This window comes from Pteropus medius, unplaced genomic scaffold, assembly GCF_902729225.1.
Source record: "Pteropus medius unplaced genomic scaffold, Ma_sr-lr_union100, whole genome shotgun sequence".
Classification (NCBI taxonomy): domain Eukaryota; kingdom Metazoa; phylum Chordata; class Mammalia; order Chiroptera; family Pteropodidae; genus Pteropus; species Pteropus medius.
Window position 1 is genome coordinate 5722106 of NW_024351731.1, and position 22293 is coordinate 5744398.

Sequence of the window (22293 nt, forward strand, 5' to 3'; positions counted from 1 at the left end):
TCAGGGCAGGGTGCACATGGACGTGGGCCCCCCACAACGGGACACCGGCCGTTAGGGGACAAGTCAGCACCATGGGCAGTCGACCTCCCTAAACTGCTCACTACGGTCCCCCTCTGTTCAGCTCGAGCAGGACTTTACCTCCCCAGGAAAACGAGCCGATACGCCACAGCGCCGACCGCTGCGTCTGCGACGCGCCGCCCTCCCCCGGGGGGCGCTCGGCATAGCCCGCTACTCACCGCCGCTCCGCCGGGGGCCGCCTGCCGCCCCACATGTCCCGCGGCTCGGGGCTGCCGCCGGCCTCTCAGTCTTGGCCGCCTGCCATCACAGACACTGCCCAGAGGGCGGCCAGAGCGAGCCCCCGCTAAGTGCCCATTCCACTCGGGCTCCCTGTGGCTCCGCGGGCGGCCGGTCCCGGGGACCTTCCTCCCCACCGTGGCCAGCGGCTCCCTCCTACACGCCCGCCGCTCGCAGTCCTAATAATGCAGCTCATTCAGCGCCGAGCCTCCCGGTGCAGCGCACAGCCACCCAGAATTACTCATGAGAGTGAGGTCAGCCGCCCCGGACCCCTTCCAATCTGGGAATGCGCTCGACTGTTTCAAGCGGACATTCCTGCCCGACTGGAGACTGGGGCGGGCCGTTCTCACACAGCCCGACTCACGCAATCACCTTCTAAATCAGGAAAAGCAGACAAGATCCGTTTCTCGACTGCCCTGAGTCAGCAAACCATTACTACAGATGGGAGGCGGCTTTTTTTTTTTTTAAAGGAAAGGGACCGGTTCCTCCGTGATCACATTAGCACATCAGAGAAAAGCTTTCAGTCAAAAGACTCCACTCCCTTCCTGAAAACATGATCTTGGTTTTCTCCTAGCTCCAGCGGGATGATCGTGACCGAGAAAACAACATGAAACTTCCACAACACTCGAGAATTCAGAGTCACTGTGGAGACTGGCGAGGTGCGTGCCATGCTGCGCTGCTGAGCAGCTGGCCCCGGGCCGGACGCTGGAACCGGCTAATACGCGCCGTCAGCGACCGTGCACCTGACCCGTGCCGCCACGAGGCCGAGGGCTGCGACCTGACGGCCCGTCCTCACACGCCCCGAAAAGTACCGATCCTGGGTCACGATATGCGTTAACGCTGACGGCGAATGGATGAGCGAAGCCACAGTCGAGACTGCACCCACTGACTGGCGACGAGCCCGTCACAGCCCGTCACCCAGCCTCCTGTACTCAACGGAGAAGGGCTGCAGGCCGTTCCCTTCGAGGTGGCCACTTGGAGCAGGAGCCCGGCCCGGGACCACTGGCCCAATTACCTGACCCACAGACCCTGAATCAAAATTTCCAAAAATTTTATAGTTTCGAACAACTGTAAAGTGCATAAAAATCAAGTAAAAAAAAAAATACTGTCCTTTTTTTTCAACTTCTTCGAATAATGAAAACCCAGGCAAGCTATGACAAGGCCGAGCGTGACACGGCCTTTGAGGCGACGAAGCCTCCGTTTTTCGCCGGCCCCGCCGAGGCAGTGCGTCGCACACGCGTTGCTTTGTGAAACGGGCCACCCTGATCTTAAGGCTGCTGTTCCCCATAGAATCCTCTCCAAATGGGTCACATGAGGTCCCTGGCCATACGGAGAGCCTCTCCGGCTCCGTCCACCCACACTCGCTCTCCGACCCCCTGAATTTCCTGTCTGAATCATTCACTTTGGCCGTTCGTCACACACCACTATCTATGTTATTTCTCTGCTTAATGGGTTTGGGCCGTAAGCTTCCCAGGCTCATCGGACTTGGATCCGATTTCTCGTCAGCTGCACAGCATCTGCATGTGACAGGGACTTCCATGTTTCTGCCACGGAAGCGCCAGGCTCGTCTCTCAAAGAGCACAGCGCTGGCCGGGCAGCGAGGCCCTCTCGTCTCACGTCCGAACGCTTCTGAGAAAGCAGAGCTGACCGCTCAAAGTAGTCCGAGCATAAATAACTCGGCAGATGTCTGTTTTTACAGCGGGAAGACTATCCCACACCCGGAGTTGAGAGTGCACAGGAAGACGTTTTTGACTTTTCCCTTTCCAGCTGCTGGAGAACCAAGAGCAATAAACTAGAATGTGTGGAGTGTCGAGGAGGTCAGATTCAAACATATTTTCCCAAACTACAAATATTTTTAGTAGCGATATGTTCCACTTGAAAGCCTGTAGCTGCCTAATGTGAACTGGCCATGAGCCCTCATGCTTTTTCCTGGGATGGTGGTTTCTAAGTCTCAAACTTGCAAGCAGACGAAACAACAAAAGCTAAGACTTTTCATTAAACAAACAGAACATGTGACAATCATGTCTTTATCTACAAATCTGATCTAGGGAGAACTCTGAAGAGGAGAAAAAGATTACTTCATTTAATTCTAGCTTCATTTTTTACTTCTCTTGCTTTAGGAGAAAAAGTCATCAAAGAACCCAATTCAGAGTAAAAGGCCATCAGCAGTTGGAAGGGTCGCTCCGCTTGCCTGGCCTGGCCTGGCTCACAGCGCTCCCCGAAACCAGGTCTCACAGCCTCTGCGAGTGGGGATGGAGAAGTCTTACTACATTTACATTTCCGTTTGGAGCAATAAAATGTGACCTCGCTCCTAAGGTATTTTCACGGAGACCAAGAAAGTGGTCTGATGGGCCCCTTGTCTCCAGTACTGAGCTAAGCCACAAACACGAGTCTCCAGCACAAACGAGGGTGAGAGTGAAAAGGGCCATCGGCCTGAGTGGCTGATAAGCCCGTCGCGCGGTCCCAGGAGACAGGGCACAGCTAGGAGCTGCATCTCTGCTGAGGTAGGTGACACAGGCAGTCTGGCCTATTTCAACCTGTTACCTCATTCATGAATGGAATACTGTCTGTCCTTTCTACTGTTGGATGGAAAAATTAAATATGTGAAAAAAAGAGTAAAACCCTGAAGTAAACGCGAGCCAGTTCTGCAATGTTACCTGCGTCGTATACTCCTAGGGAGAAACAATTTCTAACCCGTTTCCCTCGCGTAGCATTCTTCCTGAATGGCCACGCTACTATGCTTTTCTTTTAAACTGAACACCTTTCTTCTTTAAATATAAGAAATACTCTTTGCCCAAAAAACTGTTTTTTGAAAAGGTGGAACTTTGTTCACCTAAATATCATAATTTTATGGTGACATCACAAAATTTGCTTTAGATATAAAATCGTCTGGGTTTGTAGCTACTTAGACTAATCTGAAAGATATCCACAGAAACGGCAGCAAGAAATTGGGAGGGAAAGAAGCCAAGAGGGAAATGGCTCGTTCTGGCAAGTTCATGGGAATACCAGCTTTGAAACACGATCTCTTATAATTACCCAACATTGCCTCAGCACAAAGGAATGGAACCAACCTCTAGCGACGACAACAACAACAAAACCCTTGGTATCTCTGCGGAAAACAGGGCTGGAGACAGACGAAACGGGGGCCGCGCGTCTGTAAGGGTCTGCCCCGGGGCTCGCTGGCCCGGCGGCAGTTCCAGCGTCATGCCTCCGCGGCTTCTCTTACACACAGGCGTCCGGTTTTATGGATTACGCTGAAACCGCGTTTCTCTCTTATTACATCTCAAACTGTAGGAAATTATGCCCTTTTGTTCGGTTGTGGTGTTCCTCATCTCAAAGTTATTAATAAAAAAATGATTTCTACAAAACGTTACTTTAGAATGGTGACCTCGCTGTATTTCTGGCAAGTTCAAGTAGCTTCTTTGTGACCAGCCCTCTAGCAGATAGCACCTTTGGACTATGGACTTCAGAAGTAGCTCTGTGAGAGCAGGGGGACAACCCAAAGCTTCCAGAGTCTGGGGGAGTGGGCGCTACGGGAGGGGACCACACTATAATGGTCGCTGGCAGAAGCAGACCCCAGTCTTGCTGGTGTGAAGAGCCAGATGACTGCTGGGCCACCACGGCTGGTGGAAAGCGAGCGAGGAAACTTCACGAAGAAGGGAGCCGGGGAGGGGGCTCTGCAAAGTCTGAGCATAAACTCCGCCCACGTCTCTAGCTGACCGCGAAGCCACGCACAGGGAAGGTGGGCTCCCAGCAGCCGCCTAAGGCTAAGAACTGACCTGTAACGTGATGCTGCCCGCAGCATGGAGAGTCTGCAATCTGAGACCAGTCAAGTTAACTACCTGTTAAAACCAACCAACCAACCAACCACCCTTCAGAGAACTTTAATGGAATAAAGAGTCACACTGTCCAGGACAATTTAAATTACTTGACACACACACACACACACGATCCATTCTCAAGAGGAAAACAAATCTAAAGGAGGCTGACTCCAAAGATGACTCGGAAGTTGGGATTAGCAGGCAAGGACTTTAAAGAGCTATTATATTCAAGGACATAAAGAAAAATTTGTTCGTAATTAATGAAAAGATAGGAAATATCAACAGAAATAAAACTGTAAAAAATGAGACAAATGAAAATTCTATAATGAAAAGTACGATATCTGAAATTAAATCTCCACAGGATCAGGGAAGGGGAGACGAAGATGACAGGAGACAGGGAACTTGAAATAAATCAATAAAAATTACCCGATTTGAAGGAGTGAGAGAGAAAAGACTGGGGTGTAGGGGGGAAAATAACAGCCTCTGGGACCTGAAGGGTTCTCTCAAAATGTTTCACACATACAAACTGAAGTTTTAGAAGAGAGAAAACGGAGCAGAAGAAGTATCTGAACGTACGACGGTCACAGACAGACATATTCAGATTGAAGAGGCTCAGTGAAGCCTAAGCATGATCAGTACGGAAATCACCCCAAGCGCATCCTACTTAAACTGCTGGAATCCAAAGAAAAAGAGAAACGCGTGGAAGCCGTCAGAAAAAGAAAGACGAACCACATTCGAGGGACGACCAAGTGAAAGGCCAGTGATTTCTCACAGGAAGTAACAGAGGTCAGAAGTTACTGTGAGAACAGCTTTACGGCACTAAAAGAAAAGAGAAGGCTGTCAATTTAGAATTCTGTTTTTAGTAAATATAATCCTTTTATCCGAAAAAAAAATTTTTTTCAGATTAAAAAAACCCAAAACGGATGGAATGTACCAACAGACCTGCACCACAAGAAATGGGAAACCAAGCGGGAGAAAGATCTGTGTGGGCATCTGCATGGGGTTGAATATAAAAGATTTTTCCTTACTTTCCTTAAAATACTATTTAAAACCCAAAACGTAATCGTATTTTGTGAGGTTACTAACACTTATGAATGTAAGTAACATATACGACATCTAGAGCAGCGGTCCCCAACCTTTGTGGCCCCAGGGACTGGCGCCCCGAAGAGCATCTGCTGCCTGCCGGTCTGAGGCGGAGCTGAGGTGGTGACGCGGGCGCTGGGAGCAGTGCAGACACGGACGAAGCTTCGCTGGCCTGCCGCCCCCTCCTGCTGTGCGGCCCGGTTCCTGACAGGCCGGACCGGTACTGGTCCACGGCCCAGGGGTGGGGGCCCCTGAGCTGGCGTGTAAGGGCCTGAGGTGCTGCGAGGCCTCCACGTGTGGAGCACGATGAAGACCCAGGCCAACCACAGGACACAGTGCAAAGGGTGCTGGCAAACAAGGGGTTTGGTGGACAGAGAGGGTGGGGGACCCGCCGCTGGCTTCCAGCGCCAACCCTCTTAGCCGACAGCCGAGACACCGGCCCCGAGACGTGGGCCGTAGGGCCCCCCACCGGTTCCTGCCGCTTGCAGCCCCGACGGGGCGGGGGCACCTGGACCAAGGCCTCACTCTCCCCTGACGTTTCCGGGGACATGAACCCGGGGGACAAAATTCAGTGAAAGGGAATTAGAGACAAGGGGAGGGAAAACAAGCCAGAGAACGAAGTGGGAACGGACAGAACGGAAGGGAGGGGGAGGGGGGAGGAAGGGAAGGCTCACGGGTGGCCTCAGGGGGGTCGGGCTCTCGTCAGAGGCTGGCGGGGCTCAGCTGTCAAACAGCAAAGCCATGTAATGCGATGAAGCTGCAGCTTACCAACCTGTCCCGTCAGTGGTCTCGGGCGAGGGGGAAGTGGACAGAGCAGGGGAACACGGGGCGGGGGGAGGGGGGCGTGGAAAACAGACAGGAAAGGACACGGGGCCTGGAGTGAGGAGAGGGGCCCGGAGTGCGGGCCACCCTCTGTCAATGGCACAGTCCAGGGTGAGTCACGGGACTGCTCGAAGCCACGGGTTCCGTAAGTGGAAAGGGCAGTAACAACGCACGTTACCGACGGCTGCGGAGCCAAACACGGTGACGCGTGGGAAAACGATGTGAGGATGAAGGGTGACCTTTTACGAAATCCAAGTTTTTCTCACTACAAACCTGTTGACTCCACACAAAATCGAATCAAATCGTGGAGGTGTAACTACAACGAAGGTGTGCGTGCAAAGCTCTGAACAGCTGTGTGGCTGAACGTCACGAGGGTGAGGACGATCCTCCGATGAGGACCAGTGAAGACATAATTTTAGTGGAAATGATTTAAATTTTACATCAAATTCCCATTAAATGTAGATTTACTACTTACTTTTTATTACTGGAAAGGCTAAAGATAAAAAACCAACCAACCAAGAAACAAACCAAAAAACCCCTTAAAGTTCAGACGCCGGGAACACTCTGAGATGTGCGTGGGGACAGCTGGGAAAGATCACTCTCCTAGACGCTGTCGTGATCCCACAGGGCGGCGGAGAGACGGGGGCTGCTGCTTCGATACCGAGGGGGAGTTCACACTCCGCCTCCAGAAGGAATTTTGGAAGCAAATACAAAAACACCTAAAAAAGCACACGGCGAAGGAGCACAGGTAACCTCACCTCATGAACCAAACCTAGAGCTTTTAATTCAGAGTTTACACTTTAGGATAAGTAAATAAAAAGTCAAAAAGGATTTTTAAAAACTTGTATAAGATGCTTTTCACAGATTGAAAATTATAAATCCATGTCTCTATAAAGTGTCAAAAAGATATGCTTTGTATTTTGGTATCTGTAATAACGGCAAACACTTTTAATTCAAATCACCAGTTTAAAAGGTAACTGATCATTTTTCTGTACCCTAAGACCCCCAGGTCCCCCCTGGACCTTCGGGAAAAGCTTTGCCGTCTCCACTGCCACTGGAGCCGTGCGCACAGTGTGTGTACTACAGGAGCCGTGTTTAGTTGGAGGATTTTAGATGACTTCGTTTAATCCTGAAAACTAGAATGTAGGTGGGATCTGTGATCCTGCTCTGACAGGGAGGCTAAGCTGCCTGCCCAAGGCCACATGACCTTTTCAAACTTCTTTTTAAACTCTAACCTTCATGATATAAAATACCTAACTCTAAACACCGGGCTAAATCCCTCCGAAGTCAAGTGCTCTCTGTGCTTGTTACACACACACGCACACACACACACACACACGCACACTTACGCTATAGGTGTTGCTGGCTTGAACTGGCAGCCTCACAGATCAACTGAAATAGTCTGTGTCCTGAGATACTTTGTAACTTCACTCGGGTATGATATTAAGATATTAATATGAAAAAAGAATGTAATAAATTTGAGACTGCAGCCACTCCAAGCTAAGTCACGACCCTGGCCGAAGAGATCACTCGAAGGCCAGCTTTGTATAAGGTTAACAGCAAACATGACACTATTAAGCTAAAATAACAAACAAACATACACCCTCCACCCCCAAGCTGTAGAGGAGGCTATGTGTTGTGTATACGGTTTGAGTTCTCAACAAGTAACCACAGGCCCCAGCTCACCCGCACCAGCTTGGCTTGCCTCTAGCTTGCCTCAAGTCATCCCTGTAGAGACGAAGTCTTCTCAAAAACTTCCAGAACTGTTCCTCACTATATCTGGGGTTCCAGAGGGCCACAGCAACAAGATGCAACACACTCCAGGTGTGGTGACAAAATAAATATACTGACTAGGGCAGTTATCTTCAAACTAACATACAGAGACCATGTCACACGTCAAAGTCCTTGGTGGGGGGGCCCTGGCACACGTCAGCGATGTTGCCATTTTTGGGGGGGGACTTTCTTTGGCTGATACTTAAATAAAAGAGAACCAGCTACAAGAGTTCCTTGCCATCCTATTTTTTTTCTTTTAACTAAGCAATCTCAACTACTTGCTCACTGTCATAATTATGAAATGGAGAACTTAGTGACTCTGCCCATGTCTCAAATCACAGCACAGAGCATGAAGGCGGACGGCGGGGGCCGGACTGGGGGCGCTTGCTGGGAGCTCCAGCCCCGAGGCCTCAGGTCCGCTGCCGACCCTCACCGATCCCTTTCATTCGTACACTGCTAATGAAGAGACCGCCTACGTCCCGAGGACTGTGCACGTTAGGATGGGATTGTGTGTGAAGGTTCATTGAACGATGCGTGGTGACGGAAAGTCCTCGGAAATGCTGGTCTTTAATGTCCAAACTGGTAAAGCTAACTGGGGAGGGCGACACTTGCTGTCAACGAGCACAGCGCTGGTCCTAAAGGTGACCCGACCAGCTCAGTGACGGCAAGCCCCCTCGACATTACAGATCGCGGCCGGGGCGGCATATACTGGCAGGTGTCCTCTGGGACAGGCGGCTCAGGTGATGTGTCCGCATGCCACGCTTTGGCGCACGCCCGCAGTGGATCGGTGGCCCAGACGCATGGGCACCTGCCGAGGCCGCAGCCGCGCCGGCCATGCTGCAGAATGGCCTGCAGGAGGGTCCGCCCCGGGGCACCGCTGCGCCACCAAGGCCACCACACGCCCAGCGGGCATCTCGGACGCAGACTCACTGAAAGACGCTCCCTAGGGTGCTCAAGCGACAAGTGTCCCGACGGCGCCGGGGGAAGGATCGCAGCCCCACCCATGGCAGAAGGCGCAAACTGCGTGCGTCCCCCACGGACGACGCTGCACGGCGGCGACAGCGGCCCACGGCCACGGGGTCACGGCCAATCTTGCACTGCATGCTGAGAAAGCACAGCTGAGCGACGTGGGGGCGGGGGCGGGGGTCTCAGCCAGGCGGGGCGCCGCGGTCCGTGCTTCCCCTGGGTGGGGGGCAGCGGGCCTTCGGGGTGCCTCCGTGCAGCTCTCCTGTTCCGGATGCTGGTGACGTGTGTGCCCACGCTGTGAAAACTCAACGAGCTGTTCACCTCCTGGTACGTTTACGTGTTCGCATCTTTGTACGTCAATAAAAAGTTTTAAAAAGTATACAACTGAAACTGGCATATTACTGTCTGCCAACTACGACTGAAAAAAAACTCACTGAATTGTACAGTGTAAATACAAGCAACTAATTGTCTATTACATTTCAATAAAGCTGGAAAGAAGTTTAAAAAATATAAACGTTATGGTATGAAAATTTTAATTGATAATTTTTTCATTGCCTTCCTTTGTCTAAAAAGGATTAAGAAGCTGCACATTAATGTAAAACGTTTCCCTAAACTGATATAAAACTGATACATTTTTTTTAATAATGACTCGAGTCAAGCAGAGCACCGCTGGGAATAGCACACTGGAACGTAAGCGCCGAAAAGGCAAATACTAAAGCTGTGCGTTGGTTTCCTTGGCAGAGTATCTATCAAAGAATTAACTGAATTAAACAGCCGTGAGACGACTTCTTCATTCAAAAGATATTTAGTGTGCTCTTATAACCTGTCAGTCATCCGGCACAAACATGGCAGGGTGCACAGATTAAGAGAAATTCCCCCGATGAGGGGTGTTGTACCCTTGCTGGTAGGCCACCTCCAGGTTACTCTCATTCTGTTGCTCAGTGAATTCGCGTCTGTGAATGAGAGACAGGTGTACGGAGGACAGGCTGAGTCACTGAGACCGACCTGGGAAAGTAGGACTCAAGTACTTTATGACTTTGTCTAACAAGAGTCACCCTGAGAGCCGCTTTTCTCCCATTTATAATAGAGTAAAAAACATGGCCAAAGATGAGTGGAATCCCACAGCGATTTGAGTCTATGTGCAAAATTTTCTTTTAAGGTAGACAAGGAGAGTGGGATTTGGGAAACATTTTTAGCTGCTCTGAGGTAAGGACTATCCAAAACTTACTACTCTGTTAACATCTTGGACATAGTTAAAGTTCTGAAAACCTCAAATAAAAGAATGTATCTAATTACTGTGATACACTGTTACATGTAAGTGACCTGGCAATTACATTATAGCTAAATTTTATTGACCTATTTGGTAGCCATATTATACATATTCTAAGGCAAAGTTAAACTTTTCTGACTAAATCAGAACAACACAGACTGAATCAATGCTCATGACCTATGCTAATGGGGCACAAGAAGAAACACATCAATTATAGTTACGTTTACGTGTGTATAGGTACGTGAATAAAAATAATTCTTTTTAGTTGTAAAAATTCATCGTGGATAGTTTTGGGAGCTAATTCACCCTCAAGGAGCGGGCTTGGGTTAAGGTTACGGTTAGCTCACATGCGCTAAGCCGCGGGTTCAGTGGCTTCCCGACCCCTTACTGGGTCCGGGCTCCTGGCCCGGAGGGGCGGCGACACCGAGGTGAGTATGACGATCCCTGTCCTCAAGGAGCTTCAGTCTAGTAGGGGATGAGACATACTAGACTGTGAGCTCCTCGAGGGCAGGAAAAGTGTTCTGGTCACCCTGCCCCGTGACCAGCGCCAGGCCCGGCTATCGTGGCGCACGCCGTGTCTGTGGCACCGAGCACGGGATGCAGCCAGGCGTGGCAGTGTGGGGCGACGGGACAAGAGCGAGTGCTCTGGAGGCCCCGAGGGCAGAGGCCAGTCTGCTGGGAAGCCAGGAAGAGCCAGCGCGGGGAAGGCAGAGGCTGAGCGAGGTGGGCAGGGCTCCGACAGCTGGAAGAGAAGATGCTCCAGGCCGAGAGGCGGAAAGCGATGGGAAGACGCCATCCGGCCAGGACGGAGGGAGCCCTCGCTGCCGCTCTGGAAGCGGCCACCTGATGCGGGGAGCAGCGGGCACCCCCAAAGCCCGCACGGAGTGAGGGGGCCACTCTTCCTCGGCCACGATCCAGGAAGATCGACTCATGAGTCATGCCGGACAGGGACAGACGGGAGGGCAAGCCGGGAGGTAGTCTGCGGACACTGCAGCGAGGCCTCTCCAGCAATCGGCTGAGTCCAAGATGGCGACGAAGACAAAGTCGCCACCGTCACCCACAGGAGGTGAGGGCGAGAGCTGGCCGCGAGGAGTTTAAAAGGCAGGTAGGTGGAGAGCAGAGAAAAGGGCAGGACAGAAGCGGACGGCAGACGGAGGCGAGAAGCAAAGCCTCAACGGCCGGAGAACCAGGAGGCCGAGAAGGGAAGGCCGGCCAGTGCCAGAGCGATGGCGGAGGGGCAGCGGCCAGGGGACAAGGTGTCGCGGAGGCGGGGAGATGCACTCGGAATTAGAGACGGGAGAAGTTTCCAGGACAGAAACTGTCACGTTGTGAGGAAAGATCGAGGAGGGACAAAAAATGATGATGATTTAGGGGCAAAACATGAAATAAAGCACGTCCAAAATCCAGCCCTCACAGTGAGAGGACACGTGACTAAGTTGTATAAGAATAGATGAGATTTTTGCTAAAAGAATGCTGGCTAGAAACGCTGAAGACCTATCATGTGACATAAAGAGCCGACCTGCTCTACGCGGCCCTAGCAAACAGGACTTGGGTGGGTGACCGGGGGGGACGGGAGCTGCCAGCCCTCTCTGGGACGTGCCTCTCACTGTGTCAGTAACGGCGGGACGTAAGCTCTGGAGCAGGACCATGTGCCATTTGCTACTGAATCCACTGAACGCAGCTTAGAACAAAGCAGCCACAGAGCCAACAGCGGCTGACAGGATCAGCCTCCTGCATTTCCGCTCACCGGCCTGAATTCTTCCCGGATCGTCTGCCCTGTCAGGAGCTTTGTCCAGCAGGCCGAGCTGCCGGAGAGGAGGCGAGGCTGCAGGAAGTTGAGAGAGAGTTCGAGCACTAGGGGGAAAGGCTGGGACAGATGAGCTCAGGGTCTCCTGGACCCTAATATTTGATAATTTTTATGAAAAAAGACTAAAATGTAGCAAATAAAATAAAAACAATTTCACATAAAACCAGAGAAGGACCCCAAATATAAAACTAGGCGACTCAGCAAACCAAGGTGTTAATTAAGCTCCCTGCGCACACACGCATGTTATATGAGAATATCTTGTTTACCGGAGTATTACATCTCAATCTAGACTTTAACTCCACTGACTTCAACAACTGTTTGCTGAGCACGTGCCAGGTGCCTGGTCCTGAGCTCTGCGCTGGGGCCACAGAAATGAGAAGGCACAGCGGGGCGCACTGAGAACAGAGTCTGGCTGAGGACAGAGACGAGCAGACGAGAAAGCCACCAGGCCAGCCGCCCGGGCCGACTCCGCCCGGGCTCAGAGGCCTTGGCGCCTGAGAAGTCCCCGTGGGTGCCCTCCAGGGCGCTGGGAGCTGCGGCGGTTTGTCATCTGACAGTGCCTGCCACAGAGGACGAGCCACAAGAAGGCAGGCAGCGTGGCTATGCCCGTGGAGGCAGGGCTGACTAGGGAGGGCTCCTGCAGGAGGTAGCGGCTGACCTGGGGCCTAAAGACTGAACTGAACAGGCCCGGCAGGAGTCAAGGGCATCTCTGAGACAGAAGACGGCACGTGGAAGGCGGCGAGCTGCGCTGGGAGGACCGGAAGCGGTCGGGTGGGCTGCAGGTGGATGCAGGGGCCGTGTGAGCTGACTCGAGACGACGCACGGGTTGCATGCCTGCGGCTCTCGTGGGCCACGCCACGTCAATTAGAAGTTAGGACAGAGAGGTGTGAGCGTAATTTGAAGTTTGCTAAGATTTTAAGATACAGTCTACTTAAGACTCTAGGAAGGCATAAGTAAACGCAACCCTACGCAAAAAGGTAATCCTGCTCGCCCCAGAACTAGGTCAGCCTCGGACGCACTGATAAGGGGCCCCGGGATGCCGCCCACGCCCGGCCCGCTCTTCCCCGACTCCCACCTGAGCTGGGCTTTGAGCTCGGTGAACCGGGGCCGCCTGCTGGGGTCGTAGGCCCAGCACTTCGTCATGAGGCTGTAGAGCGTCGGAGGGCAGTTTGGAGGCATCGGCAGCCGTTCCCCATTCTCGATCCGGCCGATCACGTCGTTGTTCTTCACGCCCTGGAAAGGCTTCACGCCGTGCATCAGGATCTCCCACATGCACACGCCTGGGGAACGGTGAACACAGACAGCGCGCTTAGCGGGGGCAGCCGCCGTGGGCCTCGGGGCAATCGGCTGCGTAGCGCAGCGTGCGAGGACCTCTTGCGAAATGCGAACGGCAACACTAATCTACCACCGTGTGACTACTGAAATACGAACTTATCAGAGGAAAAACCGTCATTTTTCGAAAGGTTTACTTCTCTAAAAATCCTGTGTCAGAAAATGGCCCAGCAGCTCTAGGGGCCCTTCCTGGCTTGATGGACCGGTTCACAACGAGCAGGAGGAATCCCAGACTGAGCGCCATCTCTGTCCCGCCTGCTCACGACCACAGCAGCTGGCCTGAGGTCCACCGAAGACGATCCCAAAACATAAGCCGTACACTTCCAGAACGCTCAGGTCCCTTTAAAGTTGCCTTTTCTGAGCTGGCTGGTCCAGACCCAGGGGACACACTGGCATCACCACCTGGCTCAGCCACTCATCAGTCATCACGTTTCCCACAGGAACGTTTGGGACTTCTCACCCACAAAGTCCACAACCAACCTCAAAAAAGTTTACCTGCACCATTTAACCTAACGACAAGGGAACCGCAACAGCGCCGGCAGCCACGGGGGTGGCTTTCTCCTGGCGGCGTCTAACCCCCTCGGCACTTTGGCCCCGCCGGAGACCTTGCTGCCCGAACATGCCACAAATGCGCCTTTGCTCATGTTCACGCCTCTAACTTTATGCCTTTTGATTTTCCTCTTCACACAGTCTCCTCTTTTTAGGGCCGTCTGGGGGCGCCTGCGTGCGTCTCCTGACCCTCCTGGGGCGACCCCACCTCTCCTGCGTCGTAAGTGTGCATGCACCCTGAGAGCAGCTGCAGCTTTCCTCCCGCATCCTCAGCCCCAAAACGGTACGCGCCTCCACAGAGGCGAGGCGCACACTCACGTGCAATGGAATCAGAGCCCAGAGTGCGATCATCCCCACGTGGACAGTGCACGACAGAAAGAACGCCTTAGTCCTGCTTTGCTCACCAGAAGTCATGCCGTTATCAGAGCATACCAGGTCTCAGTTTGTGCGATCTCGGTGTATCTCCGGCACTCTTGAGTGGACAGGTGTAGTCCTTAATCCTCACGCCTTATATTTTTTTAAGTACTATATTTATCAACCTTAAGATGCTACCATTACATAAGATACACCATTCTTTTATATGACCAAAGGGGGGAATGCTGCCACCTAAATTGTGACAGAACCCTTTGTTACCTCTTAGAATTATTTTATTCTTACCAAAGAGCTCTCTTAACTCATCCAGAGAAGAAATTAATAGCAGTAGGAACAAAACAGACCAAGTCTTCAAGGCCGCCACATAAAACATGCCCCCAATTAACACCAAAGGTGAAATGCCACGGATTTGCAACACATCCCAGCATCAGAAATGTTAAAATGTAGAAAAACAGGCATCTCAGAATCTCTGAAATCTGGAATTTCTTTAAAAGAATAAGAAAATTGCTCTCTGGGTCACACAGCTAACGAGTGAGGTCTTGGGAACTGAGGCCACATCAGGTGGCGTCCGGAGCCTTTTCTGCCACATCACACTACTTCCTGTTCCACTGAAGACTTCTTTCCTGTTTCTGGTATTAATGAAGGTACCAACACTAGTTACTAAAGATGAACAGCAAGTAAACAGAAGAAAGAATAAGAACAGAGACTTGATGTGTATAAAGTTGTTTTTATTTCTAGGAAAAAGGTATGTAAACCCACTACCACTCGGAAGCAGTTTAAAATTTGACGGAATATACGCACGAGACTATTCACAGGACCGACGTAAGCGTTACGACAGAGAGAGAAAGTGCAGAAACGCACGGGAAGGGAGTTGTTATGTCTGGCTTCGCGGCAATGGGACATTTCAGGTGATCTTGAAGGTGTGGCAGAGAGAACGCCAGCCGGAGGAGAGAGTTTACGGACAGGTGCTCCTGGCAGGAAGGCGGGTGGGGGAGGGCACAGCATCCATGTTATAAAGCATCAGTAATGTTAAAACGCAGATAAAGTAGTTGAAGAAAGTGCACAGCGGATGAGAGCCACACGTCTGCACTCGTCGGAAGGAGCTGCAATGACTCACGGAGCAGAGGACGACGACGGTGACCGACTTGGAGCAAGCGGGACGGGGCAGACTAGACATCAAAGGTAAAGCCACAGAAGATGAAGGGGCAAACTTTCGAGGCCCGAGACAGAGAGCGAGGTCAGAGCCCAGACAAAGGGCTGAGGTGCGACTTCGGACAGCCCGGGTTTGGGGGGTCACAGAACCGGGCAGACAGGTTGACTACGTAAAGCCGTTCGCGCAAAAAGAACAGGCGAGATGGGAAAAGGAATCGGGAAGGAAGGTGTCTCTCTCTCCGCGAGGGGAGAAGGGAGGCAGACACACAACAGGGAGGAGCCACGGAAGAGGACGCAGAACAGAGGGACGCCGCGGAAGCCGCGCCCGGAAGCCAGCGCACGTGTGAGCGCCGCGACCGTCCCGCGAAGCCAAGAGGCGACTGGCGAAGGCGACGGGCGGGCGCGGGAAGGCGAACCAGCCCACACACTCCGCAGAGAAAGGACGCTCGGGTGTTCTGTAGGATGTGTGCAAGATGGAAAAACACAAAACTTCAGAATACTCACCAAACATCCACACATCACTAGCTGAGGTAAAACGTCGAAAATTGATTGACTCTGGAGCCATCCATTTAATAGGCAATTTTCCTTTGGAAGCTAGAAGATTAATTTTAGAAAGTGAATTTTCCTTGTGATCTGCTGAAGAATCTAACAGCTAGAACTAGCTGAGATTTTTTTTTAGTAACAAAATATAAGCTTTAAATATTTGACCCCTGGGGCTTTCCGCTTCTTTAGGAGAAGTATTTCTCCTTTCCTCGATATCCAGAGGCCGTCTGGGGGAGAGTGGTCACGCTGGGGCAGGGACAGAAAACACTGCCGTCCTCGTCTCTCTGGAGAAAGGCGGGGCGCAGGGAGGAGAGCGCGCCCCATCCGCCGGAGGAATCGGCCTGCAGCTCGGTTACCGGCTTGGCGGTTTCGCAGGCCGGACGCTAATGCACGGGCCGGATGCCGCGCTTTGGGGCTGGCCCGCTAGGACACAGTCCGTTCCCCTGCTCAAATGCCGAGCACTGAAGCCTGGGGACACATGGACGTGCACACGCATCTCACGGAGGTTGTCTTCAGTCCACAACGACCTCTCCTGGCAGCTACTCTTCTCTTAGAAATGAGGCACAAGTGTGTTAAGTGACCTGCCCAAGGCCACCGCACCAGCAGGTGCCAGGAGGGAGGACACCTAAACCTGGCCAGCTGTCCCAGAGCCAGAGGTGCTTACATTGTGCTGATGGGCCGCCCGTCTCCCTCCTCCAGCTGGGAGGAACATACTTCTCATTGCCCTGCACGTCCACACGTGACCACGAAAGCATCGCGAGTACTGATTTGGGGTGTGACACATGTTAGTGCAGAGGCGAACGTGCAAACACAGAACCCACAAATCACAAGGGCTGACTGTACCTTCACCAGTATGTGAAGACCGGGGGTGGCGGGGGTGGGGGGAGCAACGGAATGGAAAAGAATACTCCTTAGGAAGGCCTGGCGCAGGCCCTCCAGGGGCCCAAATCCTCCCCTGGTGCTGCAAAGGGAACGACTCATAGCCTCGCTAGACACTCCTCTGCCTGTCGGGGGACAGGAGGACTTCCCGGGATGGGACGCCTTTCCTCCAGGAATTCTAGTTCCAGAAGGTAGGAGCAGTGTCTTGGGTGTGACGGAGATTCTGAATACGTGCCAAGTGCCCTGGAAGCAGAGGGAAACTGTGACCAAGAGCCTGTCAGGGCAGCCTGGGGGAGGGGACAAAGAGGAACAGGGGACACCAAGGCAGGGGAACGAGGCCCAGCCCAGCGGGCTGGAGCAGGGGCCCTGCCCCCTGTCAAGGGTCTGGACTTCCTTCCGCAGGCAGAGGGGGCCTCTGGAGGCTTTCATCTGGGGACAGTGACATTTGTCCTGTTTACTTTTCTCCATTTAACTTCAAGCACTTTCATGACAAACTGAGGTCGAATCCTGTTTGATTCCTTCAAAACTATCCTACGACTGTGCCCAGAACTGAAGGCTCCCAAACCTTTAGGGTTATTCTCCCGAAGCCCAATGGACCCAAGCTCGCTACCTTTCCAAGATGACAATGTAAGTGTGTGTTTGTCCCTGTAAATGCTAAGTGACGTGTGGCCTCGGCCACCCCACTGTTTGGAGTTTAGCTTTGTGCTGGAATTCCAAGACTTGGACTAGTTAGGATTTGAGCTGGACGTGAACTATTTTAAAACAGTGGACAGCTGACTTGGCCGTTTTCTTAAGTGACTTAAATAACCAAACTGAATAAATAACCAAATAACTTTCTTTTCACATAACAAAGGATCACTGCTAAAATTGCTTCAGGTTGCAGTATGCAGAAAGCTTATGGAAAGAGAACAGTCCCGAGCTAAAGCATAAAATAGAGAAGTCAAACAAACTGAGCAAGAAACTGGTCTTTGTAAAATGGCAGTAATAATGAGAATGCATACTAACAGCATGGTATGGATTCATACTGCGAGTCTTAGCTAAAGTGCTAGGAATGTGGAAACTTATTAAAACACGTGTCGAATAATAATTTGAAGAAGCAATTCGATCTGATTCCAAGATTAGCAAAATTAAAGAAAAATCACAGGAACTAGACGTCATGGACCAGTCTCTGGAGTTAGGTGGCTGCAGATATGTGAGGCGGGCGCCTTTCACCAGACTGGCACACACAACTCTGCCTGCTGCGAGGTGTCTAACCACGTCCGCCAGCTGAAGGACACCTGGGCTGCTTCTAATTTTTGGCTACTAGAAATCAGCTAGAACATTTAAATACAGGCTTCGTGTGAACTTAGCATCATTTTCAGTTCTCCAGAGAAAGGCCCAGGAGCATCAGGGGGCTGTAGTGCTGTTGCATGTTTGGTTTTTTAAGAATCGGCAAAACTCTTTTCCAGAGGGGCTGTCCCGTTTCACATCCTCACCATCGACTTACGAGTGATTCATTCTCTCCGCATCTTGGCCAGCACTGGGGATTAGCACTGTTCTCTATTTTAGCCACTCTGATGAGTGTGCAATGGCGTCTCACTGCAGCCTAGACTTGCGTCGCCCTCACGGACCACGCGCTTACTCGCCAACCATGCGTCTTCAGTAAAATCTCTCCTCGTACCTTCTGCCCATTTCCTGTCTTGTTGTTTTAACTCTTGAATGTTAAAAGTTATTTCTACATTCTAGATACTAGATACTAGTTCCTGTTGGATAGATATGAGGTTGGCAAAGATTTTCTCCCACTCTGTAGCTTGTCTTTTCATCTTTTTAACAGGGTCTTTTGCACGACAAAAACTTTTAATTTTGATGAGGCTGAATCTATCAATTTTTTCCTCTTATTGATCATACTTTTGGTGTCGAGTCTAAGGACTCTTCGCCTAGCCCTAGATATCAAAGATGTACTCCTATGTCTTTTCCCAGAAGTCCTACATTTTGTAACTGAGTGTGATCCATCTCGAGTTGGTGTGGAGTGGGGTTCGGGCTGCGGTCCAGTTACTGCGAGTGGATTACCAACACTCCAGCACCGCACCGTCTGCTGAAAAGCCCGGCCTTCCTCCACCGAGCTGACTTTACACCTGCCAACAATCAGCTGAGCATGTGTCTTAAAAACATCTTAAGAAATAAAAATCATTAACGACCCTGAGTCTGCTTCTTATTATTAGTGATTTCTTACCTTTGTAGTAGGTACTGTCTTCCATATAGCGGGACAATCCAAAGTCTCCTAATTTCACACAATCATTTGAGGACACCAGAACATTCCGAGCAGCAATGTCCCTGATCAGGAAGAATTTGGGACAATAAATTTTAACACAAGGCAAATAAATCACAAACTCATTCACATTATATGAAGACATATAGGTACTTTGAAAGACGAGAAATTTATCATATACTCCAAAATTGGATACTTTTATTATTTTACTTCAAATGTATTCCTTATGGCAGATATTTAGTCATTAACAGGATAATCAGCATTTTGAATGATGGCAAAGTTTATCATCAAATAATGAAATCGTCATTACTTTTCCCACAACCAACCTCACTACTGACAGACAGGGATACACAACCACGGTCTGTAACCGTGCTGTTCCCAAGAGACATCATTAAATAGAGTAAAAGTCACCTTCTGAACACCTGTAAGTACGTCTGCCGATGTGGTCTGTGCTAACGCTGGATAACAAAACTCGACACAAACCAGGCCAACGGACTGTAAGGGCTTTTACTTCCATTCACACTAGAGGCCAAGTTACAATCGAAAATTCCAAAGAATGCCCTTAGATGTCACCTGTGACACTACGGTGTCCTTCGAAGGCCTGGGACAATCTGTTTCAGGACCATAGTCCACTGCTCTAGTGCCGCGTACCGGCTCCCAGTAGTATTTGTGGAAGGAATAACTGATCTGAGAGCAACGAGATATTTCCAACTCCTCGTGAAGACAGACCCTTTAGACGCATGTGTCAACATGCCACGACACTTCACTCGGCTGGGACACACGCAGCGCGACACGCCGGCACCGTGTACGATCGAGCCAAGCGGTACAAAGGGCCTCCCCCCATTTCTCCACTGCGTGCTACGAAGGCGGCGGAGCGGTGGGACGCCTGGACCCACCTGTGCACGAATCTTTTGCTTTCCAGGTAGGCGAGGGCCGTGCCCAGCTGGTAAGCGTACAGCACCAGCGACGCCAGGCCCAGGCTGTGCTTCCTGACCTGCAGGAACGACCGCAGCTTCGGGGCAGCAGCCGAGAGGAAAAGGAAAAAGGATTAGTGACAGGGACTCAAAATCAGCGCAAAGGAGCCACAGTCAACAACGATGCCGCCTATTTCCTAATGCGGTTTTCATAAGCAGGGCCTCGGTTCTCCCCTAATGACAGCAATGACAGAAACCATAACGAATGAAGCATACTAGCTCAGAAATTATGGTTAGTCGTTCTTTATTTGGAATCCCTTTTTAAAATTGGATTCTTCATGACTGTAGACAAATTTCTGGGGGAAAAAAAAATACAGAAAGATGCTTCCAGGGAATGAACAAAAAGCATACTATAAAATACTGCTAAATAATAATAGTTGGAGAACAGAAACATCTAGTTACCATTCAAAGAAGCCCAACACGCAAGCACGGCCAGCTCGCCCCGCTCCATACCTCACCAGGTCCCAGGCAGATCTGAGGACAGGTGACGAGGAGGGAGGAGAGGCAGGAAGCATTCTCCCTCCCACCCCCGTGGGCTTTCGGGGACAGGAAGACAAAATGGTCACGTGTTGGGTACTTAGCCCACCACCCATGATTAATTCAGCTAAATGGTAACAGAGCAAAGAAAGGCAGAGGAATTTAACACTCCAAAAAAAAAAAAAGAGAAACATTTAGCAAGTTTTTTAACCCAGAAGAATTAGCAAATTCTTCAAAATCAAAAGCAGAAAAAGTGTAAAAATGAGGTAAATACTCCATCGTATCCGGAAAGGTGGTGCAGAGGAGGACGAGACGCTGGGGAGCCTGAAGCTCCCTCCTCCCTCTGGAGACTTTGTCACCACACGGGGAGGAGGGCTCGAGGGCCACTGGGCAGGGCCCTTCGGGGGGGAGAGCTGAGGCCGCCATGAAGGGGACCGAAGACCCAAACTTCGCTTTGGCTCCTGGTAACGGGCAACCCCAATACTCATGAACAGCCAATCCGTGTCTGGTACCTTTTAAAAGGACGGACCGTGTGTCCTACTCTAGAAGGTTAAGCGACTGAGTTTCAGTACCAGAACATTAAGTTTAGGTATCTGAAAAATCCACTTGTGCTTATCCCCAAGCTGGCCAGCCACAGGGCCACCTGTGGCCTGCAGATGATAAGTAGGTGCTGGGCCCAGGCCACCGCCCAGGGTCTGACTCAGCAGGGCTGGGGCGGGGCGCAAGGATTTGCATTTCTACCGGGTTTCCAGGTGATTAAAGAGTTAGTTTCTGTACTCTGGAGAAGGTCGGATGAGGAGAGCTGTTCACACTCTTACTCACATTTTAAAGAGAAACTGTGACTAATGTTAGTCGGTCTAAGCCTCTGCCAGGTGAATTCTCTAGAAGATTAAGGAACTGTGCAGATTTACCTAAATTCTGCATTAATTTACCCAAACCCCATTAACATTGCTTCTTTCATCCTCGAATCACTGGGCTAGTTCCTCAGGCAACGGCATCGGCATCGGCATCGGAGGGCAGGCAGCAGCACCTGGTGGCCTGCAGCTTGCAGTCCTGACACCTTCGGCTGAGGGACTCAATGATGAAGGCATGATACTCATGCTCTCTGAATCAAAACCCCGAGGCTCTGTGCGCATCCTGGACTTCCTTTCCTTAAATGGGGGACACCCACAGCGAGCGCAGACCGAGTGACTGCTCAGCATGAGACGGCCTGCACTGGCGGCCGGCCCGCGCGGGGCAGGCCCGAGCACGTGGTACCTCTCCGAGTGTGCACAGCTCCATGATGATCCAGACGGGGTTCTCCGTGATGACTCCGATCAGCTTCACGATGTGAGGGTGGTCGAACTGGCGCATCGTCACTGGGGGGACAGTGTCCACAGTTACTCCCCAGCAGGGTGCTGGGCGGTGACGGCTGGTGCCGTCTGTGTTTTCTCGGCCTGAACGCTCTACGGAAATAAACTAGCTGGGACAGAAGTCACTGCCGGGCCGGGCCTTGGACTTAGGCCAGAGACACAGGAGCGGGATTAAGCATACACGTAGACCTAACTGATGAAATTACAATATGATTTCCTCTCCGACTTATTAACTTATCAGACTGCCACGTGGTGAATACTTATGGGAACAGAGTAGAAGGTAGTCATTTGAGGCACAAGGAATGAAGGACACCGAGATTCATTCGCACAACCAGAGTCTACCGAGAGCCTCTTACAGGTTAAGCCCCGTGCCGGACACTGGGTCTGAACAGTGAGCAAAACAGACAGGATCCTTGACCCCATGGAACTTAAGTTCTAGTGGGAGGGAGAGACAATAATAGTTTTGGAGCAGTGCATATTTAACTATGAATACTTAAGGAAGGGAGGGACATGGGCCTGTGACAAAGCTTTCTGAGGAGAGAGGATTTATGTGGTCAGAGGGGAAGGGACAGCCATGCA

At 51.2% G+C, this 22293-nt stretch overlaps 1 protein-coding gene across 6 annotated transcripts in view; it reads right to left on the reverse strand.

Annotated features, from left to right (window-relative positions):
• PTK2 (protein tyrosine kinase 2) overlaps positions 1-22293 on the reverse strand; it is a 168961-nt gene that overhangs the window by 16576 nt on the left and 130092 nt on the right. For all 6 annotated transcript variants that reach the window (XM_039845918.1, XM_039845917.1, XM_039845912.1 and 3 more), the window contains 5 exons: positions 21620-21720; positions 19808-19923; positions 18876-18976; positions 15746-15835; positions 12912-13116 (listed from right to left, as the gene is read on the reverse strand). In XM_039845918.1, the coding sequence (XP_039701852.1) occupies positions 12912-13116; positions 15746-15835; positions 18876-18976; positions 19808-19923; positions 21620-21720 (613 nt within the window). The remainder of the gene's footprint in view (positions 1-12911; positions 13117-15745; positions 15836-18875; positions 18977-19807; positions 19924-21619; positions 21721-22293) is intronic.